The 17,982-nt window shown below is 41.7% G+C and overlaps 1 protein-coding gene across 1 annotated transcript; it reads right to left on the reverse strand.

The window, feature by feature from the left end:
• Nucleotides 1–6,342: 6,342 nt before the first annotated feature.
• AVPR1A (arginine vasopressin receptor 1A) lies at nt 6,343–15,834 on the reverse strand. The gene is made up of 2 exons (XM_008522319.2): nt 13,451–15,834; nt 6,343–11,241 (listed from the first exon to the last, which is right to left on the reverse strand). Exons 1-2 carry the CDS (start codon nt 14,427–14,429, stop codon nt 10,955–10,957), a joined length of 1,266 nt encoding a protein of 421 aa, XP_008520541.1. The 5' UTR covers nt 14,430–15,834; the 3' UTR covers nt 6,343–10,954.
• Between the last annotated feature and the right edge of the window lie 2,148 nt (nt 15,835–17,982).

The following is a 17,982-nucleotide window of genomic DNA, read 5'->3' on the forward strand; positions in this document are numbered from 1 at the left end:
GTAACGCTGGAGGGTGTCTTAGGGTCTTAGGTTGTCCTCCTGTAGGAAAGAGAGCCTGAGATTTATTTGCGTTATGGAGCTCGGGAATGTGGCTGCCCAGATGCCGGCTCATGAGCATCCCCCTCCTGCCTTCCCCAGTGGAGCTCCTATAAACAATTACCATTTTCTTTTTGAGGTCTGAGTTTGTAGTCTTATTTCCTACACCATAATGATGTAACACTGATTGTTGAAATAACTAAAATATTGGTATGACTATATTGGGAAGGTGGGAGAGGCAAGGTAAAGAAAGTGAGCTGAATCTCTCATATTATAACAGGAAGTTGATAAACAACTTAAATAAATCCACAAATTATAGAGTATGTATGTCATTTAAGAGGGTTGAGCTATTTACCTCAAGGAAACTGAATTGTTTTTCATCATCTTAGTGCCATCTGATTTTTAAAATGTATGCATTACATTGTTAAATAGGAAAAAAATTAAAATGAAAAAGAATAAACAGTATAAACATAGTAAAGATAAAGAGGTACAGTTATCAGATAGAACGTTTTCAATGGATTAGTGATGCTACAATGAGATGATTATGTCCAGAGACTATGGGAGTACAACTTAATCGTCTTGCCTGTGGGAAAGATCTCCTATGGGAGAGACACTCAAGTGTCTCTCTTAGAAATCCTCTTAGAAGATCTTTGTGAGATAGATGTGATCATTGGGCAATTAGATAGGGAAAATCTTCGAAACTGGAGGACTGTGTTCGCTTGTTTTATCAGAAACATAGACTCTTCCTAAAGTTACTTTTCCTTTAGGCTTTGATTTCCCAGGTCCATTCTCTTTTTCTGCATTCCCAGCCTGTAACTACAAATGGAAATCCCAAGGGTAATGTTCTAGTGCAGGAAGCAGAGTAAGAACCTCAGAGACCACTTCCCAGGAAGTGACCAGACTGGACAGTTTGATTTTACCTTGCCATTTCAGAGGCTACATATTCCAGAAAAGGGGACGATATGGGATGAAACCTTGAAAATGGCTAGGCAATACTTTTTGCCACCATATAGAAAAAAGCTCCAAGAGATCCTCTAAGGCCTTAGAGGGCAGGTGGGCTGAAGCCAGGCTGGGTAGCGCATACTAATGAGTACAAGAGAAGGCCGCATTACAGGGATACATGGGCCAGCATAATGTGGTGACATCAATGTTTGATGCCAGTTACTAGGAAGGAGAATGAATTTCAAATTAAGAAATGAAATATTCTGGTTTAGAGACTTATATTTAGCCCCAGGACCCTGTCCCCCACTCAAACCAAAGCTGGAAAGGCATGCACGAGATGGCTAGAAATAGGGACCCTTTTCAAGCTAAAAGAAGTTACAGCTGATGAGAGATGAGAATGAGAAAAAAACAACAACTAATTAAGCCTAAAATACTCAGAAAAAATATTAAAGTTCATAAGTCCTAATGATAGGCGTCCGTTCATTTATCATTTACCAGTGGAACTACTGAGCTGGTCACACACTTTTAATTTCTACAGAGAAGTTCATTAATCAAATGGTAAAGGCTGACTTCAGGAGCTCCTCACCCCCGTGAAGATATAAATCATATTAATGTTTTATTTTCCAAAGATCCTGAACTTTTTATATCTCCTGGAATGTCAGTGCAGGCCTTGAAAATCACAGTCTCATACTCCTGTAACACAAACAGCAAAGGCAGTGAAAGGTTTTGGAACAAACTAACTGGGGCATGCTTAGCTCATGTTTGACACCACAACAAATACCTCATTCACCTACTCACAGCATTCATTCCCACTCGATGTATGTAATCACCCACTGACTGTATATATTAAAGATTTCCCTGAAATTTGCCCTTTCTTTATTGAACAGTTTAAGTATTTGCTTAAGGAAATTGCCAGTTTTGCTTAGGTAAGTAAGCCGTTTTTTAAAATCCCTGGAGGCTGATTTTTATAGTCATCTAAACTGTCACCATCTTATTGAAGTTCCTTCAGAAAGCTTCCCCAGAAGGATTGTAACTTAAAATAGAAATGGAGGGGGGAAGGAAAGGCACGCATCTTTACCAAACTTCCAAATGGCAGATTTCCTCTTCGACCTTTGTCCTTGGGGCCCCTGTTTCCATCCCAAGCAGCTTCACCATCTGTCTGCAGTTTGGCGTCAGGGGTCAGGAAGATTATTTGGATGCAATAGTAAATGCTGTTTCTACGAAACGAAGCAATTGAAGGATGATTATCAGTTGAAATACCTCCCAAATGTTCATATTTTGTGTTTTTGTTTTTTTGAAAAATTGGAGTTAGATAAGCATCTTGTCTGAGCTCCTTGTTAGCGCCAAATACCGTCTTCGGATTCTTTGGGTGTTCTAAAGGCTCTCACTGTTTATAGACTGTTCTTTTCCTTTCAAGAGCTCCTTAAGAGTGAAGATTTTTGCATTTTCTGGTCCCTGGATTTCTCACAGGACCAGAGGAATGAGACACATCACTCACATGCAGATGCAGACAGCCCTGTTCCTCTGAACAATTTGGTGCTATTTCCTAACGGTTGAGTAACAGCTGAAAAGCTGAGCTGGTAGATGGAGGATGCATTAACATTGGTGTAAGGAGGAGGGAAAGGGGAAAGAGTATACATGCCCCTAGCAGAGGTTTTCGTGGGGTTTTTTTTGAGGAAGATTAGCCCTGAGCTAACATCTGCTGCCAATCCTCCTCTGTTTGCTGAGGAAGACTGGCCCTGAGCTAACATCCGTGCCCATCTTCCTCTACTTTATATGTGGGACGCCTACCACAGCATGGCTTGCCAAGTGGTGCCATGTCCACACCTGGGATCTGAACTGGCGAACCCCGGACAGCCGAAGTGGAATGTGCACACTTAACCACTGCACCACTTGGCTGGCCCCTCTAGCAAAGGTTTTGACAAATGTCTGGGCCCAGGTGAAAGACTAATTGTGGCAGGATTTTTTTTCTTATGTATCCTGTTGTTTTAAAATATCTTAGAGTTCTTGCTGAGTCTACTTTATATGATATTATTTTATAATAAAATAATAATTAGGTTAGCTGGAGCAAAGATCTAGGCCAGGGCATTAAGGACACAGTGGATATTAAAATATAACACATAAAACCATAGAGACAGTAAAAAGATCAGTGGTTTGCAAGGGTTGGGTGGGGCGGGACGAATAGAAGAAGCACAGAAGATTTTTAGACAATGAAAATACTCTGTATGAATCTTTAATGGAGGATACATGCCAAAACCATAGAATGTACAACACCGTGAGTAAACCCCAATGTAAACTGTGGACTCTGGATGATAGTGATGTGTGCGTGTAGGTTCATCAATTGCAACAAATGTACCACTCTAGTGGGGGATGCTCACAATGGGAGAGGCTATGTATGTGTGAGGGCAGGGGGTATGTGGGAAATCTCTGTAACTTCTCTGTAACTCTGTAAATCTCTGTAACTCAGTTTTGCTGAGAACCTAAAAATGCTCTAAAAAATAAAGTCTATTAAAAAATTACATACGTGTATAACACATTAGCATGTGCATTTGCTTATGCTTGACTGCTATGAAAAGGAATGTTAAAGAATTTGCAAATGAACAAAAAAATTCATACAATAATCAAGAAGGAGTAGAAAACCAGTCACCCCAGGTTGGTCTCCCGCTAAGAGTATTATGGGATGAATATCTGGTAAAGTATCTTGAGGTGTTCTTGTAACTGTGTGCCTATGGGAATAGAGGGCAATCCAAAATGAAGAAATATCGATTGTGCAAAAGTTACACAAATGCGAAAAAAGGGCAAAATCTGAATTATTTAGGCACACTATATATGTCTCACAACTAGTGTAAAAGAAATGAAGAAAAAGGAGTTTATTTAAAAGGTTCGATGCAGTTCAAATTCTTTAATCTAGGAAAAACAACCTTCCTTTGGGGATGAGAAGGGCTCTTTTGCTTGAGAAAACATCTTAAAGACGATGTGCTGGCTTGAAAGGCATAGTGTAAGTGAGAGTGCTTTAGACAAATAAAAACTAAAGAGTTCTTCAAAATAAAGTGGAAGAAACATTAATTTCTGGCAATTGGAAAAACAAGGGTTTTGAGTCTTGGTAGAGAGAGGAGACTTGAACAAGATGGCAGCAGAAAGTCCTCTGGGGAAGAATTGTTAGAGATTGATCCCCCTTAGAAGGGACGGTCATGGACCTTAAGAGAGTGAATATGAATCACTGTCTCTTCTGAGGCATAATTGAAGCTCCCACTTGACCCCCTAACCTTCAGGGAAAGCCCATCACACAGGGCAACCAAGTACTCATAGAGTCATTGGAAGAAAAGTGGCAGGAGAATGAGTGAAGATAAAGTAGTCATGTGACCACGGGCGCTCTAGGACCACTTCAACTGACCTCAGCTTTTCAACAGAGTAATTAAGTGTTGTTTTTCAGGATCTGAGTATCCCCCCTTGTCCAGTTCAGGCTGATTGAGACTACCAACCTATCAACTGGGCCTGTGCACATGCCTGATAAGTGACCCTTTTGACCTCAAAAGGCTGAAGACTCCACCCTCAGATCATGCTAACACCACCATTTTGTGAACACGCATCCTATGAAGAGCCATGAAGCTTGACCGTGCTGAGCAGATCATGAATTACTTCACCTCTCCTTACCCCCAATAATCTATTCCCACACTTCAGACCACCCTGCCTTTCATCCCGTAAATTTTGTCCAAAGTCCTGGATTGAGGAGACAGATCTGAGAGCATATGCCTCCTGTCTCTTTGCAGATTGATCTTGCAACAAAGCTGTTTTCTTTTCCCAAAATCTGATGCCATAATAATTGCCTTTTTTTAAATGTGCATTGGGTAGGAGAACCCCAATTTTGTGTGGTATTAGTCATGAGAAATAAGCTAGTGAGCTGTGGAGTGAGAATTCAACAGAAGCAGGAATTCAAAATAATCTTCAGGATTCTGCTAAGATCTAGGGAAAGGCACAGACTTTGCACTAATGCATGAGATGAAGCTAAAACTATTTTATATGAATGTTAAAGGAGAAGGTGAGCACAGAGAGCTCAAAGTTGAGGCATCCATCCAGGCAGGAGATTCATAGCTAACACAAATTTATGACTTGTGGCTGTGGTCAAAACATGGATGCTTTGGTGAACCATGGAAGGTGGGATTTGGGGTGGGAATAAATATACACTTTGGCTTAATTTCTGCTGGATTCCCACTGGGTTGTGCCTAGGGACAAGTTTGCGTTACTGTGGTGGTGACACAGCCTTTCTCTTAAGATTATTTTAGGTTTGGGTTTGAATCTGAAAATTCGCTTTTTCAACCGAGATGATATTGCTTAGGCTCCCTAGATTTATTAAAGTGACTTTCCCAAGATCATTCAGCTACTGATGGTGGAAAAACTGGGGCTCCTGATTCCCTGGTGTAGGACTTTTTTCAGTATACAATGCTCTTTCTTGTAATTAGAACTTCTAACTTTTAAACACTCACAATGTTTACCATATTTAACATGTGGAGATATATATATATATATATATATATATATGTACACACACACATGCATATATATATAAAATATCTACATTAATTCCGTTAATTAAGCATTGACTATAGACAGCATCTACTATATGACGATGCGAAGGTGGAGGGGACATGCCTGTTATTTTTAAGGTAAACGTGATATGATTATTGTGGAGAAGACAGACCGACAAACCAACATTGCAATCATTTTGCTATGTGTTGTAGTGGAGGTATTTAGAGGGCATTTGCAAAGCATAAGGGAAGAAAGAGTTAACTCTAGAGATTAAGACCAGTTAAAGATAGAGAATGAATGAATGAATAAATCCTACACTAGCGCATGTCTTTATGAGTCTTTTCTGGTACACAATGGAACTATGATTTCAGTTCCACCTGATTGGCGGGTCCTTGTGAAAATGTGCTTTGGTAGAAATCCTGTTTATTCTTAAGCATTTGTAAGTCTTTTAAAATAACAGTTAGCTTTAAAATAACAGTATTTTAAAATAGACTTGAATTCCCTTTCTTCCATTCTGGGCATTCACTTCTTCTAGAGTTTAAGCCAAACCCAAAATAAGCTTTTTAGTCTATGCTATTAGAGTTTAACTTGTAAAAGAAAAAGAATGTTACAGTGTAAGTTGAAAGTCAATATGATTTGAATTTATTAGCCCATAGGGTAAAGAATTCCAATTTTAAAGAGTAATAAATGGGAATAGTCTTGATCTTTGGGCCCAGAAGTCAGTCTCACCAACTTCTAGAAACAAACAGAGATGACATTTTTAGCATAAGATGACACGCACGACCTCAGCAAGGCCAATTGTTTTAGTTATCCTAATACAGACTACAACAAAATTGATTTGCTTTCATGATTATAATTTATTGAAAAGGCAGTTCTGAAGTTTCACGTGTTCTTGCTATAGTCAGAGAGTATGAACATGAATATTCTTGTGCTCAGATAAAAAACAAATCAATAAGGACCAGCTGTAAAGCAGGTCTTTATTTGTTTTTTCAAAATCAGCATAATTAACTTGAACTATATTTCATTATTAAACTAGATTGTAAGAGAATTACTTCAAACAAATTTGAGATTTATTTTTATTTATGGAATCAAGCCAATACACAGCAAAACTGAGGAATGAATACACTAGCTATTTCAATATAATACCACAAACCATTTCTTCTGTAAAGGACCAAATATTAGATACAATTGCAAAACATTTCAACATCCATCAAAACTAGAACTATATAATTGTCCCCAGAAAACACACTGAAATTCTTCCATATAGCATAATAAGACAGGGGATATAGAACATCTTAAAAAACAGTTCCAAAAATGGAATACTAAATATACAAAATTAATTCTTAATAGATTTGTTACAATAAGGACCTAAAGCCTCATAGAATATACTGTCAGAAATCCTGTGATATAAAGACAACTACTTTAGTGTGTAGAAATGCTAATTATTTTGTATTAATTATAATTGTCAATTATTCTGATATTACTATCAGATTTATTCTCAGATTTCCTTTTCTGAATTTGCTAATTTGACCCTGGAACACAAAAATCTTGAATTCACTCTATAATATTTTGTTTTTATTTAGAATACAGATCGATGTAAAAAGATATGATATGAATATATATAATAAAAAAGAAAAATAGTGACACAATTTTTAGCCATAATATATATTTTTGATACCGACATACTACAGGTCACATACATATTTTAATTCATGATACTTTAGTGAACCTAAAAATTGAATTAGAACAATATTCTTAAAATGCCTATGTGTGCCATGGAATCACACATTTTGTGCTCTTCAACTCATTTAGGCTGTCTTGGGGACTTAAAGGAAATAGCTCTTCTTATGACTAGTCCTTAAATTTTTGCCCAATATGGCTGAGATTCAATTGCAATTAAGAATCATTCTCTAATATTTGTCGTCCTGGGTTACTCACGATTCCAGTGTTGCCAATGACACTGAGTGGTACTAAGAGGACCACAGGGAGAGAGAGGACAAGGGATACAGTGGCTGCTTCTGCACCTCCAGGACCAGCATCCCAAATGGCCCTGACTGGGGCTTACTCTAAATAGAGCTGTTGCCTCCAGTATGAAAATCCATAAGATCCCAGATTACATGGGTTTAAAGGAGTCTAATCTTTGATGTTTGGGGCGAAGAATTAGGCTCAATTTCTCCCACGATAGCTTCTAGTTATGCTTTAGTGGAAGAGTCAAACTCTGAAGGTATAATTTAAAGCTCCAAGCATCCAACTACACTACGGAAATACAGGTTTTAGAGTCTGACAAACATAAAACTTTAACCTGATTGGATTGCTTATCTTGTGTAATAACAGATTAAAGTCGTGTTTCTTCATCAACAATAGTTGTCCGTTCTAGGAACTGTAATTAGTTTGGGAAGGGACTACATGTTGTTAAGACTACTTGATTTTTTTCTCGTTAAAAGCCGCACCTTTCCCTCGATCAGGCATAAGACTTCTTTCATGATGAGGGAAATTCTGTATGTAGGACAAGTATATAATTAACCAAAGAATTTCACTAATTTCATTTACAGTTATTTTTACACTTTAAAAGTACATGTCCCAAAATCAACCCATTAAGCACTTAATAGGTACTTTAAAATGTTTCGTTTTCATTATCAATATTTATCAAATACCCAACAGACAATACAGCCAGTTTCTCCTTAGCGGTAGATTGTTTATCAAATACATTCCCCATACCCACATAACTACGTGAATATTGTGTACTTGCAGGACCTCCCCGCAGATAATTGCAGAATAAAATAAAATGATGCAACCCATCTATCCTTGACTGCAAGCTTTCGTCTGACGTAATATCTCAGATCTTCTTGCTTGAGAAAGGGAAATCTCCCCTTTCCAGGATGCTCTGCTTCCTTACCACCTATGGTTTCCTTTCTCCTGAAATTGACAGGCAGGACTCTTCCAATTGGGAACATTGGAACACGTGAATCCCATTTCTGTGTACATAACGTTAAGAAAGTTTAGCAACTAGATAAATTAAGCTTCAAAGCCTAAACAACAGAGAATAAGACCATCTACTTGCCTAGTGCAGAACTAGCACCCAGATCTTCTTGTATCTCTCCAGCCCTTTTTCTACTATCTCATCTCCTGATACATTTAAAAGGAGAAAACTCAGCTGGGTTGGTTGATATGCACCTTATTTGAGAGCTGTTCCCAGAAATAAGATTCAAACAGAATTGTTTTACTTGGGGGTACACGTCAACATTCTGAAACAGTCTCTACAAGAACCATCATGTTATTATTTTGGAATTGGATTTAGAAAAAAAGTGGGCTCCCTTTGTTCCAACCTAAAACAGTTTAGTTTTTGACCTGTCAAAGAGAAGTTGTCAAAAGGGCTGACAGTGCTACAGAAGGCAGGGTTACTGAAATGCTGCTCTGACTCCAACAAAGAACTGATTAATTTAATTGATGGCTCATATTGGACAGTTCCCTTTAAGAAACTTATTTGCTATTTTTGAAAAGCAGAATTCTAAAACCTAAGGTCTTTATAAAACATTTGCAAACATTTTTTCAGGTATGTCAACCCAGGGAGTAAAAGACCCGAGATTTAGGAAAGGCAAGAGAGTGAAGAGGAGTGAAGTTGACAGTTCCGGGTTCTCACAGCCTCATCCAGTCCTCAGTTTCTTATTTAAAAAACCCAATAATAGTATTAAAATAGCTATTACTTCCGCTAAGGGATGCAAAATGTTTACGATGTATCCTCAAATCATTGCATGTTCTCTAACAAGGAGAAGGAACCAGACAAAATAGCTCAAAAAAAAAAAAACAAACCACAAACTAGTGAGTTTCGTCAATGAAAAATGCAGTAACAGCCAAGTGGTGTTATAATTTATCTGTTTAGAAATGAAAGAAATTGATGCTCTTGGCTGGCTTTGATTTACCTGCATCAAGGAAAGCAAGTTCTATCTTCAAACTGGGAAACTTTAGTTAGGCAGATGTCAGGGTTAGTGGCCACCAACAATGCTTTCCAATGAATCAGCAGTGCTATATTTAAATTTTAGGATTTTATATCTCAGACATGAAACCAACAAATTTTGATTAACAAAGTAAACAGGGAAAAGATGTGCAATTCTGAAGACCCGCTGAGACTATAACCAAAGGCGCTGTCAGCCTTTGTACAGCACTTGACAGTTTAAGAAGGTCTTTTCACACTTAATTTCATTTAGTCCTCACACAACTCCGTGAGGTGTTATCAACTCCACTGTACAGCCAAGAAAATGGAGGCTTTGTGTATTTTTAAGTAATTTACCTAAAGCCATATGTTGAATAATGATGGAAGCCAGATGGGATGTAGAGCGGTTTTCTTTCCATCTCCCACCCCCATCCCACCCCAGAACCTGCCTCTCCTCCACTATGAACCTGTTAGGTGGGTGGCAGATCAGAAGGAAAGGCCAAGTTATTTTTAATTAAACATGAGGAGACTTTCTATATCCCGAGGTACTCTTTAGAAGACTCCTATCTGTGAATCTGGATTCCTCAAACAGAAAGTGATGACTGTGTTGATATCCAGCACAGCGCAGGATACCTTATAACACTGATCGAAACACATTTACAATGTTCTAGAGAAAGTCTACATAGAACTTTGGGCAATCCTTTTCTACTCTTCTGATAATATTGGGTATTCCTCATACAAATCTGACTTTGAAACGACCTTGCAGTGGGAGCAAAAAAGATATTATTGGCCAGTTGACAATATTTTCTCTAACCTTCAGCATCTTAGTAATCATGCTTTTCACAATCAATAAAACATGAGGAACTGCCAGTTCTAAGGTTACTGTTTTGAAATTTAGGTGATTTATAGCTTCTAACAGAATTTTCTGCTTTCCACTCTGAACCAGGCATCTTTGCTAACACGCCTCCAGCTCTCAGCCTCTCCAAGGCACCATCCTATCTCCAGGCCACCGCTTGAGGCTGCATTTCCTGATGTGTAAATTGATTTTATTGGATGGAAACATAATTTCTCTCAAGTCTCTTCTAATTCCTTTCAAATACTAAGGTTGATGACGAGCTCGCTTTGTTCAGAAATAATGCCCCTACATCGTATGACTTCTAAACCCATCAAGCCTTCGTTATGTCAGAAATAAAAAGAAAAGAAAAGAAAAGAAACCAACAGCAAAATATAAAGCCAGAGTGGTTATGATTTTTCCTTTAGAAATATAACTTCTACCATATTTCTGCAAATTAGGCCTGCAAATTTTAGTGTAGCATGTTTTTATTAACATTCCATATAAAACAATTCATAGCTTTTGGTCATAGCGATGTGAAAATGCAACTAGAAACACAGTCCTGTGCCCAATAAATTGATTTATGCTTATCTCGTATAAGTTCATTTGTTCTTGTGGTTTCTAGCTGGATTCAGCCAACGGGCCAGAAAGTCTGTTACGAGAGTCAGGCTGCACGAACGTGGGGCTCAGGTTGAAACTGGAATGAATCTGATGATCTTGGAAGATTTAGGAGAGTCCTTCCACGGACCTGTGCTGTTTGTCGGGCTTCGGTTGTTAGTGTAAGAAGTCTGCCTTCTGCTCGTACTGTCTGAATCTTCTTTGCTGAACGTTTGCTTCATGTTTTGGCAGCATGGGAAGCTTTGGACACAGTCCTGCAGGAGATGACCGCTAAAAAACATGTATATCCAGGGATTGCAGCAACTATTCAAGGAAGCCAGCAAGGCCGTGATGGTGGTGGCAGGGTTTTCCGACTCTGTGTGAAAAGTACAAGGGGAGATTATTTAAACAGTCAAATACAAGGAACTGAGCCCTGGATAAACTCATTTTCCTATTGTCTAGTGAAACCTGGAAAAATGTTATAGATTAATATAGAAAATGAGGTGTTTTGCTTATCAATCAGGGAAATGGGTGGTGTATTGGAAATTGCTTGGTTGTAAAATATTTTCGTAAGCAAGATGCCTTGAAGTTAATTCAAATAGTTTAAACCACTATTGAAATATTTAAGTAGAATAAGCTGGACTTTCCAGAAGTTAAGAATATTAAATAATTTATTTTTTAAAATTTTGTATCCTTTATACCAGTCACAGCATCTGCTAACGGACACAGCACATACAGAATGGCTGCAATTTCAATGACATTTCAAGAGTCTATATCCACATTTAGCAAATTGTATTCATCCTAATAATTCAGGCAAAAGTATGACATTATGGACCATGTTTAGTAGTTTTAAGTTTTTTAATATTAAATATATTCTTGTAATGGGAAAACTATACAGAAAGACAGGTGAAATAGGTCGCTGAAGGATGCAGTATTTAGTTTTCCTTTGGCTAATTAGAAACTTCATTTGATTTTAAAAGAAAGCTATCTTTGATTGTGGTTTGAACAACTATGCTATTAAGACAGCTGAATTAGGAAATTCCAACAAGCTTTGGATATATTTTATGTGAACTTGCCCTGGTAAACATATAAATATTATAATGTTTCACAGTGGAACTATTGCACTGATAACACACCTTTTCTAAAGATAAGAATACTTAGCAAGCACTGATTTTCCCTTAATGATTAAATATAAACTTGGGTCTTCTCACTCTTATTGTGCTAGAATAAATGATAGGTTACTTAATCATACTTTACACTAATATGCTACTATTAGAGGTGATCATGAACCAGGGCTAAGACTGTATTCAAAAAAGAATGGAAATCATCAACATAACAATGCACAAGTGAAGAAGTTTTTAGTAATCGTCTAAATCCTGCTAAAGCAATAATTAGACTGAATTTTTTATTTGATTGTCAATAATTAAGAGGCTTCTAAGATCAAGCAAGACAGGAAATGGTAAATCAAAAAGATAGCAACTGCGTTGTATTTTTCATTATCAGTAATATTATAACCATGCAAGAATTTGTATTTGTTTGAATTAAATTCACTCTCAAATGTTTTGTTTGCACATATAACTTTCAAAGTATACCACATATACTGCCTACCCCAATCCCAAACAACAAAAGGGACAGTTCCCAGACCCCTTTTCTCCAACAACAGTTGTTGTCAGCAACATTCCTGTAATATATTTGATTCGAAAAAGTTTTTTTCTTACTGAAAGGGAATGTTTTAGTCAAGATACCATACTAAATAATACTTTGGGGGGTAAATTCTTGTGAAGTTAGTTTTTCTAGTTTGTGAAGGAGTGAAAATCAAACAAGCTAGTCGGCGTAGAGAATATTCTCAGTAAACCACTGCAGGAGCTGGGTGGAGAGGCGTGGAGCTGCGTGGGCAAGTTAGTGTCGAAAGACTAATGAGTGAGTCCAATAAATTTTGAGTTTACCAATAATCCTGCTTTGAGACACCAGCAAAAAAGTGTTAAAGTAATTGTTAGAAAAAAATTAAAAGATTACGATAAGAAATGGAACACTAAATGCCGAATTAGAATTATTGACTTCTTAAGAATCTTTATTCAGAAAAATATGTCCATTTTACTTTTGCCCTTGGGGCATTTCTACAAAATTTTTAATTAATTGTGATATTTTTCACAAACTAGCAAAGACAGTTGTGACAGTAAGAATATTTCCCCGAATTCAATAGACTTGAAGGCAGGGTATTAACACAGCAGTTAGTGATTTGGCAAAAAGTCATTATTCTCTTTTGTAGTTGCCTGGCTGACTCTGGGGCACAGTTTCTGGATTTGCAGTCTTAAGGTCATGGTATGCTACAAATACAGATTCCTGGGCCCCATTCCAGATCTACTGAATTAAAATGACTGGGTGGAGACCCCAGGAGTTGGTCTTTTTGGTAATTTCACCCAGGTGTGATTCTTGAGGACACAGAAGTTTGAGAATTAGGATATTATGAAAAGAAATTCTCTCTGTCTCTGTCTCTGTCTCTGTCTCTGTCTCTCTCTCTCTCACACACACACACACACACACGGCCCCATCCCTGCACCGTCCTCCCTTGTCCCGACACTTACCGATCCAGTGGAACTTCACATCCCAGACAGACCACATCTGGACGATGAAGAAGGGCATCCAGCAAACGATGTAAGCGGTCACAATCACGAAAGTCATCTTCACGGTGCGGATCTTGGCTCGGGAGATGGTCTTCACGCTGCTGACACAGGGCTCGAGCAGGAGCCCATTGCGGAAGGCGCCGCCCGCGCGCTCGGCGCCCTTGTCCTGGCGCGACGCCGTCTTCCCGCGGACGTTGCGCCAGATGTGGTAGCAGATGAAGCCGTAGCAGGTGCCCAGGATGACCACGGGCGCCACGAAGATGCTGGCTGTCATCCAAGTCACGTAGGCGCGGGGTCCCCAGGGCTGGATGAAGGTGGCCCAGCAGTCGTAGGCCTTGGTGACGTTGCTCACCTCGACCATGGAGAAGACGAGGTACTGCGGCGTGCTCAGCACGAAGCTCAGCACCCAGGCGGCCGCGATCATGAGGCGCGAGCGGCGCGTCGGCTGCTGCAGCGTCTTGAGCGGGTGGCACACGGCGATGTAGCGGTCGGCGGTCATGACCACCAGCATGTAAGCCGAGGCGAACATGCCGAACACCTGCAGGTGCTTCACCACGCGGCACAGCCCGTCGGGGCCGCGGAAACGGTAGGTGATGTCCCAGCACAGCTGCGGCAGCACCTGGAAGAAAGCGACGGCCAGGTCGGCCAGGCTGAGGTGGCGGATGAAGAGGTGCATGCGGGACGTCTTGCGAGGCGTGCGATGCAGTGCCAGCAACACGCAGCTGTTACCCAGTACGGCCACCACGAAAGTCACGGCCAGCAGGGCGATCTCCACCTTGGCCAGCTCCTCGTTGCGCAAGTCCCTCTGCTGGCCGCCTTCTTCCCCGAGCGCCTCCGATTCGCGGCTGGCGTTGGCACCGCCGGCGGCCAGAGGCCACCAGCGGCTTGAGTTGCCCGTGGACCCGGCGCCAGGGCCTCCGGAGAAACGCATGCTGTCCATGCAGCGCCTCCTCGGCCTCCGCGGAGGTCCGCTCCCTGCCCGCCTCGGCCGGCGTGGGCTCCTCGCCCGATGCGCTCTCCGCTTCCCGCGCTCGCCGCTCGCCGCTCGCGGGACCCCCAGGCGGCTGAGCTGCTCTCGGTCCCGTCGCCGGCCCCTTTTCCTCTCTGCCTTTTCTCAGCTCCAGCGAGGCTTGGGAGGTGCGCTCCGGCCTCCCAAAGCGCTGGGCTCCGAACTCAATGATTTATGCCGGGGTTCGTTTCCCCAGAACGCGCTCCCTATCGCCCAAGTGGTTGGAGAACTGGTCGCTGCCTACTCTCCCCACCTCCCTACCCCAGGCACCCCGGGAGGGTTTTTCCCCTCCCCACGCCGGTGATTTGTCCTCTTTGCATCACTGCTGCAGGGGTGGGGCTGGGAGCCTCGCCGATTCCTCGGCCAAACAGGCGGGATTGCGGCGCTGGAAGCTCTTCTCCAAAAACTTGGAGAACTGCACGTGTCTTGCCTTTTCTGAGTTTACCACCATCTCCTCAAGCCTCCCTCGATAGCCACCTTAACCCCGCACTTGACTAGCCAACGCCGTACCTAGAAATCCCAAGGGCACTGCTCCGCGCGCGCTCTTGCGCCTGAACTTGAACTGGCGCGCGACCCCAGCCCCTCCAGCCCCGGCTTCTCCCTCCGCGCCGACGCAGTCCGGCCAACTGCATTCCCGGGGCAGCTTGGCTCCGGGAATTCATCGCCCCGCGCCCCGCTGCTCCCCACCCTCCTGTGCAGGCTGACAACTGGGTGACTTAAAGGGCGCTGTCTTCCCACTGGCGACTTTGGTGCCTGTTCCTTAGCCTGTCTCCGTTTGCGGACCGGGAGGACGCGCTCACTTGCCCCCCCCCCCCCCCCCGCAGCCCCCACGGCTGCCCTGCGTGTGTTTACAGCGGGGAAGGGGAACTTCTCCCGTTTTCCCAGTCTCCCTCCCCCCACCCCCTCCCCCAGTGGAGTTTTCTCTAAACTAGTTTCCTGGGGTTTTCTCCGGGAAAAGCCTGATTCCCACAACGGGGATGGGCGGGAACTGGGCCACAGCAGTCCGTGGGGACTTCGTCTGGTTACTGCTGAATCGTGGGGACGTCTCTTTGGGTGGACAAGGAGCAGCTGCTGGAGAGCGGCCGCCCAGACGGCGCTGTCCGGGGCTGGGGAGCGGAAACCGCCGGGCCCCCGCGCTCGGGGTGGGAAGGAGGCGATCCTCGGCAGGAAGGAGCGCTCTGAAGGGAGAGGGAAGAGCGGGTTCCTCCGGACAGCTCGAGCCCGGCTGCGAGGGCACAGCGAGGCTGCAACGCTGGCTCTCCACGTCAGCGCGGCGGCTTAACTTTGGTGAAGCTGCAATTCGAAGGACAGCAAGGGAGAGCTGTTTTCGGGTGATTTCACCAAAAAGAAAAAAGAAAAAAAGGAAAGAAGCACTTTGTAAGAGCATCTACTCTGTAGATACAGGAACATGACTTTTTGGTTAGAATGTTTGTGTATTGCGGCCATGGTATAAATTTGATTGTCTCAGAAAAATATCTCTGAAATGCAGGCAAAGAAACCAGAAGATTTTCTGAGGTGCAGTTCTTGGTGAAAAAATGCACTTTGCTACCCAGTTTACGCGTGCTGAGTCCTAAGGCTGTCACATTAAGAGTGCTGGGCTGGGCCTCTGGAGTCCTGCTTCATTGTGGCTGCCTGAGCCTCGGTTTACACTTCTGAAAAATGGGAATAAGTACCTGCCTTCCCTACCTCCTCATGAGGTTCTTGTGAGGATTAAGTAAGACAATGTTCTGTGTGGGGAAATGTTCTCAAAACTACAAGCCACGTTGTGTTGTCTCATTTTCTCCAAGACATTTAGGACGCAAAAGATTTAAAAAGTTCTGAGATGGCAATACATAAGAGGTTTCCAGGCAACCTGTTTGGAAAAATCCTTCAAGCGATTAAGTAATAGTCATTGATTCAGAGAGGTGAGCTTCTTTTGAGTCACAAGTTAGATTATTAGTGCTCCTTATGAGAAATAATGTTATATGACTCTCGTGTCCCTGAGTATTGCAAAAGTGGTCCATTGGCTGGAACCCGGCAATTTCATTGCTTTTGACCTGACACCTTGAAGTTTTTAGGGTTCCAAAGGGGAGGGAATCTGCAGCAGAGGGTCACCAAAGTTCCTTTGGGTGTTCTTATTCCAGAAAGATGATGTGGTGGCCTCTCAGGAAATCATTCATCTGTGCCAGGCCCTCTGATCCAATAATCAAACTATGTCCAATTTATAAAGATAACTTGTTCGGTTATATCAGTAGGCACAGTTGGAAGAAATTTAGTGAACAACAGTACTCATTACCCATATGTAATTGAATATATATGTACTTGATACAGTTGGAGATATATATATAGAGAGAGAGATAAAAATATGTATATATATATCAGCAGGAAAAAATGTTCAATGCAGATTCCAGAACACAGTCCCTCTTTTAACCTACGTAGTTTAAAAAATGCATCTGTTGGGGCCAGCCCAGCGGCCCAGTGGTTAAGTGTGCATGTTCTGCTTCAGCGGCCCAGGGTTCACTGGTTCCGATCCCAGGTGCGGACATGACAGGTGTGGCAAGCCATGCTGTGGTGGGCGTCTCACATATAAAGTAGAGGAAGATGGGCATGGATGTTAGCTCAGGGCCAGTCTTCCTCAGCAAAAAGAGGAGGATTGCCAGCAGATATTAGCTCAGGGCTAATCTTCCTCAAAAAAAAAATGCATCTGTCTTAATTTTACTGGTTCCATATTCAAAGGAGACCAAGACCATTGACATACAGACTCACTGGATCTGCTGTGAAAATGACTCAGTGGAAGGTAAAGAGATTGTGATTCTAAAATGTGAAAAGAACAGAGTCACGATTTCTTGTGGCATCTTGTGCTTTTTCTTAGAGCAATTTGCATTTGCTCTGTACTTCTTGTACTATTAAGATTTACTACTTTTCCCCTCTTACTGTCAGTGGATTTCAGTTAACACATTTTAGGAGTGAAGTGATGAAGTGATGAAGAGAAAGAAGTGGAAGTTGCACCTACATGTCCTGGAATCATCTTTCTCTTTCCTTTGCCAGTCTTCCTTTCTCCTGGTTTGCAATTCCAGATGTTTAAGAAGCATTTCAATTAATGGAAGCAGCTCCCTCCTTCACTTACTACAGCGTGACTTTGTTTTACTCTTTGAGCTTCAAATTCCTCATCTGTGAAATCATGGTGAGAAAACAATGCAGCTGGTGCAGGGATTACATAAGTTGTTGTTGAAGATTCTGGCATTTCATGAGTATTCAAAATATTAATTTTCCCTTTATTGTTATTTTGCCAAAAATGTTTCCCTTCCAATTAAAGCAGCACATGCTCAACTCCCTTTTGTGCAGTTGAAGGTATTGATAGATTTTCTATGAGAAAAGAGTTCTGTAGTCAGACACATCGGGGGAAGTGCTGTGTATGCACCCCATCTTCTCCTGGAGATTTATACATAAGAAAATCTCTGAGAACCCTGCTTCACTTTGTTTATCAATGTTTCACAAAGCTATT

This window comes from Equus przewalskii, chromosome 5 (assembly GCF_037783145.1).
Source record: "Equus przewalskii isolate Varuska chromosome 5, EquPr2, whole genome shotgun sequence".
In the NCBI taxonomy this organism is placed as follows: domain Eukaryota; kingdom Metazoa; phylum Chordata; class Mammalia; order Perissodactyla; family Equidae; genus Equus; species Equus przewalskii.